This window comes from Dermacentor andersoni, chromosome 4 (genome assembly GCF_023375885.2).
Source record: "Dermacentor andersoni chromosome 4, qqDerAnde1_hic_scaffold, whole genome shotgun sequence".
Classification (NCBI taxonomy): Eukaryota; Metazoa; Arthropoda; class Arachnida; order Ixodida; family Ixodidae; genus Dermacentor; species Dermacentor andersoni.
The window spans coordinates 125,054,856-125,064,361 of record NC_092817.1 but is presented as its reverse complement, the minus strand read 5'-3'; the positions used below and the strand labels follow the sequence as shown (position 1 = coordinate 125,064,361).

Sequence of the window (9,506 nt, the reverse complement as noted above, 5' to 3'; positions counted from 1 at the left end):
AATTCTGAATTCTTCTACCAACATAGTGCGGTGTGGCTATCTATGATCACTGTATAAAACCAGAACGAACAGCATATCTAAAAAGTACAAAGGCTGGTATAACTGTAATGAATGACCTGCAGGCATCTGAAATGTGTAAAATCGCAAGAATTGGTCAAGCTCAAACACTGCAGAGTTTAAGTAGTCCTAACACAATTCTTTTTCTTATGCGTGTGTAGCTGTCATTCAGTTAATTACACTACGAAACTTCAAATTCATTCCATGCGCAACAAATATATCGTTAACGCAAACATTTAAACATGTGCCAAAGGCAGTGTGGCCCCGTAATCTGGTGACAACATTGCATGGTAGGTCACAAACAAATGATGCATGCTGCAGTTGTTCATCAGTAAGCCATGCCATTATTAGGTCATTGAAAACTGAGCATGTTAGGACCACTATGAAGCACAACATTGGTCTTTCCTTTCTGTCTTGGCGCACACTGTGGAGTGGATGCATGTTAAAGATTTCAGGCGATTAAAGTTAAGCCGGAGTCCGCGACTATGGCATGCCTCGTAATCGTATCGTAGTTGTGACTTATAGAACACTAGAATTAAAGTAATTTTAATTAAGATGTTTGAGAAGAGTCATAAGAAAGTTTATTTAGTGAAGCAAGTCTTGGCACACATTACGAATTGCTCAAAGCGCCCGCAGCTTTCAGTGGCATGGTGTGATCATAAAAGCTGCCATGTGGAACCAGATTAATATAAAAAAATTCAGTCCAAAAGTTTAATGTGAGTGCTCCTCTGCATGTAAGCATGAGGAACACATCTTTAAAGGCATCATCTAAATCCTGTGTAAGTATTTATTGGAGAATATTAAATGGCCCTACATCTAAGGAAGTTATAGGGTGTTATGATATCAGGAAGCCACAAGATTTTTGTTGTGCACTCTTCCTATAGAGACAATATAGGGCATCAACAAAATAGTTGGGCCTAGTGAAGAATTCATTCAAGACCCTTGCCAATTTGGCAGGTTCACTGTTACTAGAGATAACGAAGGCCAAGCACCTTGAAATGCATGCCCAAAACTCATCAGCATTGCATCACTTATTTCAAATAACTTTCATTTTGTCATTTTGCCAGATTAAATGTTCTCGCAAACCTGCTTGGCTGGTTTCAAGAACTTTTCGAGAACAGTTTGTTTCAATTCGAATGCAGCATTGTCAGTCTTTAGTGAACTAGACCCATCTTTACTGATATGCAATTAAGTAGATCAAAGATGCTGTCAAAGTGCATGTGACCGAGTGTTTGGAGTGGGCATTCCTGGGTGATGTTGCCAAGAAGGGAGTTGTGAGCTTAATGCACACAGCAGCTATAGCATATGAAAACCAGCACTTTACTAATTTTTTAGGTACCGCAGGGCTTGGACTAATGCTGGTCATAGTCTACTATAATTTCCATAATATATGGCCCTTGTCATCACAAGTTATTTTTATTGTCCTACAATATATTCCCTCTGTGTACAATCAACATCTCTGCCAAGGACAACAGAAACAGTACCATTGGAAACTGCAGAATTCTCCATCTGCGGAGGTGGCTGGCTGATTGCCGTGTAAGATGCTTTGTGAGCTGGCATTGATGTCTAAATCTCAACTCATCTGCAAGCGTGCAAAATAGGCTTTGGGATACTTTTACCACAAGCAGAGATACTAGAATGACTGTTGCCTGTGACATATGACACATACCCATGACAAGGGATCGGCTAGGATTCCCCATGAATACAACATCAAATAGCTTTATATTCCCTCTAACTTGATAGTACATAATACTGATATGTAACAAAAATAAACAACAAAGTAACTGTAAAACGAACAGGTCTACTACGATTTAGCCACAAGGGGAAAGATGGAAACATTTCTGTTAATTGTATGAAAAAAAATGTGCCTAAGATGTCATCTTCCCAGCAGCAACAATATGATCATGCACAAATTAGCATTACTTTTCAGGCACACCCCAGACTGCTCACACCATTTTCTACAATATGTGAAGCCCAACAGGCAAAAGGGGTAGCTGTCAAAATTATTTTTCGCCTGAATACCTTCAGCATAGAATAAGAAAGTTATTCTATTCCATATCCTCACATGAAACATAGCAATATTGTTACAAGCCATTTTCACACATTGAAGAAGGCATCAGCAATGTGATGAAGACAATTGAAGAAGCACATGTTCTTAGTTCCATTGCAATACAAACCTAAACTTGGTCATTTGAAGGTGCATGTGCCAAATTCAACCGTGCACTGTTATGAGGCACATGAACAGACATTCCAAGTAAGTGAAATATTTTTAATGCAGTTACTGTTGGTGTCTAAAGAATTTGGCCAGTCAGAAGGGCAATGCGCTAAATACAAAAAAAGACCCCTACAGGCCCACTATGCAATGCTTTTGCCAAACTATCCAAAACTTCAATGTGTGCAAGTCCACAATGACCAGGAAAAGAAGTAAACACATTTCTTGAAGATGGAATAAAAAAGAAATGTTGCGACAATTGAAAAATTAATTCTTTGTACTTTCTAGAGGCACACGGATACACAGTCGGTGGGCACAATTTGAACTTGAACTCATGGCAGTGCTGCAGGGGCAAATGCCACACTCATACTATTGAGAAGCGTCGGTTAGAATGCTGAGTTGGAAGGGAAACTTTGCAAATACTTCTTCAGAAGTTCAAGCACCTGACCAGTAAGCAGTTGAGCATGACTGGGGGAAATATAATCAATCTTACAAATAGCACCATTCCAAAAGAACTGGCACACTGCATTGATTTCTCAGGTGACAACTACTTTTCTAAAAGCCTCTGTACGCGTTAATACAACCTGAGGCAGCTTAAATCTAGATCACATGGAATCGAAAAATACAGCGGCGAGTGTAACACTTAAATTTGCTATCTCGCGCGAACATGAGCGAAAACTTAAATTTGAAAACGTTTGCTCGAAAGGAAAACTCACGGCCGTAACCCTGCTGCCCATGGCTAGTTGTGTGAATAAAAAATAAAAAACCTCTGCACGATGAATAGACACTTCGTCGATATTTGAAGCAGATCGTTAGTGGATATCAAGAAATGTGCACTGGATAAGAGCGAAACATGTAACCGACTGACTGACAGAAGTAAGGCTCATAGGATAAGTTTTCTCTATCTACACCGATAATGCAGCAAGTATTGTGCAATTAAATCGTCCGTAATGCGCAGCAATTGCCGCACTCGATTGAAGTAGCCATCGCAGCGACGCGCCATTTATTTCAGGACCACGAAAAACAAGGTATTCATCTAAGTACAGCGACGGTTTACCTGTCGGCAAGCCCCTAACTCGCCTATGACGAAAGCAAATGTCACGGAGTCCAAGCCCACGATTGCTCAAGTCAAACTGCGCTCGCACGAATGTCGCGCACGTAATACGGACTCTGGTTAAACGCTTTCGACACGCACAAAAGCGCGTGCAGAACGTCTTGCAACCGACATGACGGCAATGGCTAATCTACGTTCGAGAGTAGCTCTTTCAAAAAAGTAAAAACAAGCAACAATGTGACGTCACATCCTGCGAAAAAGAGTTGTTCTCCTTTCTCACCTTCTCTCACCTCACGCATGCGCAGCGACCACGGAGCCCGCGGGGGCGCAGGTCCGAAGTGCAATCGGGCCGCACCGACGGCACGTGCCGAATGTTCGTGCTGCGTGACGGCATACTTTATCGCCGCAATATCAACTATGACGGCCCTGAGTTGCTCCTTGTCCTTCCTCGTCATCTGCGATCCGTCGTTCTCGAACTTCACGATGCACCGACGGTGGGACACCTTGGAGTTTTTTGTACATTCTGGCCGGGTAGACTTTACCGCTCTGTGCGTCGTTATATCGCAACTTGCGAGTTGTGTAAAGCCGGAAGAAACCTCCCCTGGCACCTGTCAGGCGACTCCATCCAATTGAAGTTCCCTCTGAACCAATCTTTTGCGTAGGCCTTGAGCTGCTTGGCCCTTTACCGACGACGACTAGAGGGAATAAGTGGATCGCTATCGCTTCTGATTACGCGACAAGCTACGCGATAACAAAGGCGTTGCCAACTAGTTGCGCAACTGACGCCGCCGATTTTCTCCGTCACGATGTCATTCTCCAGAGTGGTCTGCACCTCGACAGTTACTTAAAGACCGCGGCTGCTCGTTCTTGTCTCGAGTTGTGGACGACCACCTCTGCTCTTGTGCCACTGAGCACAAGCTGTCCACCGCCTACCACCTACAAACGAACGGTCTTACGGAACGTCTCAACCACCCGCCGTGGTTGCTCAGTGGCTATGGTGTTGGGCTGCTGAGCACGAGGTCGCGGGATCGAATCCCGGCCACGGCGGCCGCATTTCGATGGGGGCGAAATGCGGAAACACCCGTGTACTTACATTTAGGTCACGTTAAAGAACCCCAGGTGATCTAAATTTTCGGAGTCCTCCACTACGGCGTGCCTCATAATCAGAAAGTGGTTTTGGCACGTAAAACCCGCCTGTTGACGTCATGCACGTTTCGTGGCTGAAGCCATACTTCGCTTGCAGTTCATCGCATACCATGCACCGAGACGGCGCTTCACCACCCGGGGGTCCTGTTACGGAAGATTGAAAGAAGACAGAGAGGAAGATCGCGGGACGCTGGCTGCTGCGTGTAGTTCTTGGTCAGCCATCTTTTCTAATCTGACTCATTTTGTATATGTACTATAAATACAATCTTCTATACTCCCAACATCCCCGTAACGCGCGCGCACACACACACACCTTTCTACAGTTGCCATTCCACTTGAGGGATAGGCAGAACAGATGCAGTCATTGCAAATTTCTTCAAGAAATTTGTGTTTCGGAGTGAGGTTAGCCTTCTGAATACAGTGCTATTTGCTTAAAATGGAATCAAATGCCGTCAGTATTTTGCAAGTGACCTCAAGCAGTACATTTTGCTGTTTAGGTTGCCCTGCAGAAACGGAAGAAAACTAAGAGCGACTGTTAAGTCTAGGTGGTACTCAAAGCAAGCTGCAGGATTGTGTGGGGCCGTTACACACGGACACCTTTTTGGCATGCTCAGCGGCATGCTGCACTCTCGGCACTAAGGCTGATAGGCTAGCCACTACCTCCATAAGGCCAAGCAGAGCTGGAGGGGCTGGCAGATTGGTTCAGAAGAGGATGATTGCATCAAGACAATTTTCAACTTATGCTAGCTGATCTTGACCATACCAGTCAGAAAGGCCTTGGGATTCAGAGGTCACTGCTCCGCAGTGTGAAGAAAGCCTACCTCCATGGGCTCACGTGCAGCTCTGGCAGAGTCGGGAGCCGGAGGCGAAGGTGGTTGTATTTCCAGAACAGTTTCTGTGAAATATTCCTTGTACCAAGCAGCAGGGCTCCAGGAGGTGGACAGGGTGGGGTCAGCAAGGCCATACTAACATCTCATCAACCAGAGATAACGCATACCAGCACCAGTGAACTGAATCGCCCTAGTTTACACCTGAAAACTATGCACGTCCCTATGCACTGCAAGACAATTTTTTTTAAAGTTCTACCTAGATTACCTTGTCCCTTTTTTTAATATTACACATGATCCAGAGTAGGCTGCATGCAGACTGCTGCAGTTATGGCACTTTCTGAATGCATTTGCACAATTGTACAACTTATATTTATGTTATCAGCACATTGCACATTGAGTTTCCCATCACAGGAATGTGAGCTATGCCCATATCACTGTCTTTTGATACATCTACTTGAGTTCAGAATGAATGGCCTGGCTGGACAGCTGTGGAAAGCAGCGGACTCTGTCATGCAAACACATTCAGTTAAGGTGAGGACTAGATCGTTGTGTTTATCTCCGAAACTTGCCTTTTTTATTGTTATGCACACAACTGTAGCAAACACTTGGTCAAGCAATGCATCTAGAATGACTCTCTTTCTCATTTAACAAATCTCTTTTGAGAAGGTTATAGAAAATGAAAACAAGAGTATGAGGTCCATACGAAGAATGCATGTGCCATTATCCATGTCATTTCTCCCCTTCCAAATAACCGAAGATGTCATTGTTTTGCTATATTATCTGGGGGGAAGAAGCGACACTGAAAGGATTAAGGATGGCATAAAAATTAAAGGGCCTTCAATCCATGAGAACAAGGTTTATTATGAAGCAATTTTCAAAGTTCTCAAAGGTCTGCATGGATCCTTATGAGCAAAAGAATTTCATACGAGTGCATTTAGCATCACTGAAACTATTTGAATCGAAGTAGGAATCAAGAAAGCACATAATTGCATAATTTCAATTCCTGGGAAAAGGTTGTTTTAACTGCATTACATAGCAAAAGCAAATAGTCACTCAAATTCTCTTGTACTGTTCAGCACAATAAATGCGAATGAATTGAAACATTACATGATATTAGTGCAAGTACTGAAATATCTATAATTAGCAAAACCCAATCCCAAATTTTATTTAGTGCACTGAAACAAACTCACACAACTCTTTAGTAAAGAGCAGTTAAACGCATGAATGCAGAAAGAAGTGCTTGTCTGCAATACAAAGAGCTTAAACATCATAATAATGAAAAGTGAAGACTTACAATGATTCATGCTAGTATAGAACTACAGGCATACACATACGCTGAGATTCCATGAAAAAACTAAGGAAAACATGAAAAGCAAGAAGGAACAATGAGGAGTGCACACAACTCAGCGCTGCTGCATTGCATGTGTCAGGTGCACTTGTGGTGGCAAGATGCCTATTGAGGCAGCTTTTGTGTCCGACGGTCTGACAATATAAGTGGCACTGAAACGACCTCTCGTTTATGCGGGTTGTGCATGTGTCAGTTGATTGCGAACTTTTGCAAGTAACTCTGAGGACATGAAGATCCCTGACATGGCGTCTCCCTGAGTGGATATACAGGTGGTCCTTCACCACGGACTTTGTGTGGACGAGCAGGTGTCGGTCCAGTGCAGACTTCCAAAAGTTTTCAGGACATTAAGGGCCCTGAATGAGCCCCTCACATTAGTGGAAGCGAAGTTCAGTGTGAACTTCCATAAGTACTTCCGAGTACATGAAGAGCACTGACATGGCGTCTCGCTGAGTGGATGCACACGTGATCCTTCACTAAAGATTTGAGGATTGCCGAGGGCATGCAGGGCACTGAAATGGCTGCCCACCTGTATGAATGTGAGGCTTTTGGTTTAATACAAACTTCCACAGGAAGTTCTCAGGACATGAATGGCCCTTAAACAGCCTCTCACATTAGTGGAAGTACAGGTGAACCTTCCATATCGCCTTTTCTGAGAAGCTTTGGGGGCATAAAGGGCACTGAAATGGCTTCTCCTGTGTGGGTGTGCAGGTGTCGGTTCAGAACATGCTTATACGAGAATCTCTGAGGGCATGAAGGGCACTGAAATGGCTTCTCGCCTGTGTGGGTTCGTAGGTGTTGTTTCAGACTACTCTTTCGTAAGAATCTCTGAGGGCACGAAGGGCATTGAAATGGCTTCTCGCCTGTGTGGGTGCGCAGGTGACGGTTCCGATGATTCGTCTGTGAAAATCTCTGAGCGCATAAAGGGCACTTAAATGGCTTCTCTCCTGTGTGGGTGCGTAGGTGTCGGATCAGAACATTCTTATCCGAGAATCTCTGAGGGCATGAAGGGCACTGAAACGGCTTCTCGCCTGTGTGGGTGCGTAGGTGTTGGTTTAGAGTACACTTATGTGAGAAGCTCTGAGGGCACGAAGGGCATTGAAATGGCTTCTCGCCTGTGTGCGTGCGCAGATGCGAGTTCAGAGTATCCTTTCGTGAGAAGCTTATAGGACACAAAGGGCACTGAAATGGCCTCTCGCCTGTGTGGGTGCGCAGGTGCTGGTTCAGATTAATCTTTTTTGAGAAGCTCTGAAGGCATGACGGGCATTGAAATGGCTTCTCGCCTGTGTGGGTGCGCAGGTGGTGGTTCAGAGTTCTCTTTTGTGAGAAGCTTTGAGGGCATGAAGGGCACTGAAATGGCCTCTCGCCTGTGTGGGTGCGCAGATGCGAGTTCAGAGTATCCTTTCGTGAGAAGCTTAGAGGACACAAAGCGCACTGAAACGGCCTCTCGCCTGTGTGGGTGTGCAGGTGCTGGTTCAGATCACTCTTCTGTGAGAAGCTCTGAAGGCACGAAGGGCATTGAAATGGATTCTCGCCTGTGTGGGTGCGCAAGTGGTGGTTCAGAGTACGCTTTTGTGAGAAGCTCTGAGGGCATGAAGGGCACTGCAATGGCTTCTCGCCTGTGTGGGTGCGCAGATGCGAGTTCAGAGTATCCTTTCGTGAGAAGCTTAGAGGACACAAAGCGCACTGAAACGGCCTCTCGCCTGTGTGGGTGCGCAAGTGCCGGTTCAGATGATTCTTTTGTGAGAAGCTTCGAGGACACGAAGGGCACTGAAATGGCCTCTCGCCTGCGTGGGTGCACAGGTGGTCCTTGAGAGCACTCGTTTGTGAGAAGCTCTGAGGGCAGAAATAGCAATGAAACGGCATTTCTCTTCGGTGGATGCACAGGTGCTGCTTTAGGTAAACTTTCTGTGAAAAGCTCTGAGGGCACTGAAATGGCCTTTTGGCTTTGCTAGTGTGCAGGTGTTGCTTCAGCTTGAATGTTCGTGAGAAGTTCTGAGGGCACAAATGGAATTCAAACACACGCCGGCCTGCATGGATCCTGGTGAGCACTTCAGGTCACAGTTTATCTATCTCATAGACACAGGAGTTACAGCGGGGCGGTATCGTTCATGTAACTGCACCATCTGCATTTGCTGGACAGCTGGAATGCTTCAATGCTGCACCAAGAAAACAAGACAGGTTACATATGTAAAGCTTTCCATTTAAAAATAAATATGTAATTATGTAATGCCGAAGAAATGAAATTACATAGATGGTAGTGGTAAAGACAAGCATTTTCTTCATTCAATGTTTTGCGGTGATATTAGCACAAATCAGAGCACAGCAGGTCAACCATATTGATTTAGAAAATATGTTTTTATGATTGCCAAGTTTATGAAATTGGCACAAATTTTTGCTTAAAACATTTTTTAACTAAGATATAGTGAGAAGGCTAGGAGCTTGGTATTAGTGCAAGCTGCCATTGTATAGTCAAGTGCAAGAGCCCAAACATTCAGTAATACCATCATGGGCCTGAAGATCAAATAAAGAACAGCAGCAGTTCATCTCAACCTAGGTTTCGTGGTATTGTCTGTTGCAGTAGATAGTTACCTTTCTGAAATTTTATTTATAAATGCTGCCTACTCACTTGAGTCCAAGGAGGAATGAATATACAGAAAATGTTATCAAGGGTCAAAAAACACAAACATTGGAAAACAATATTTACCCAAACAATACAAATCACAAATATGACAACATATCTAACTTCAACAACGCTTTTAGGCAATTCATTCCATTCTTTGTTTTAGAAAAAAATTACAATTTAGAAGTATGATTCACAGCACATAGGTCCTGCATCATTCTACTGTGGTACTGATGAAT

At 44.2% G+C, this 9,506-nt stretch overlaps 1 protein-coding gene across 1 annotated transcript; it reads right to left on the bottom strand.

Annotated features, from left to right (window-relative positions):
• Nucleotides 1-6,140: 6,140 nt before the first annotated feature.
• Nucleotides 6,141-8,510, bottom strand: LOC129386427 (uncharacterized). Its single transcript, XM_055074379.2, has one exon. The coding sequence runs from the start codon at nt 8,508-8,510 to the stop codon at nt 7,254-7,256; it is 1,257 nt and encodes a 418-aa protein (XP_054930354.1). The 3' UTR covers nt 6,141-7,253.
• Between the last annotated feature and the right edge of the window lie 996 nt (nt 8,511-9,506).

Excerpts from the sequence above, each read along its gene's own strand:
- LOC129386427 (XM_055074379.2), bottom strand. The coding sequence starts at position 8,510 with ATGCCGTTTCATTGCTATTTCTGCCCTCAGAGCTTCTCACAAACGAGT.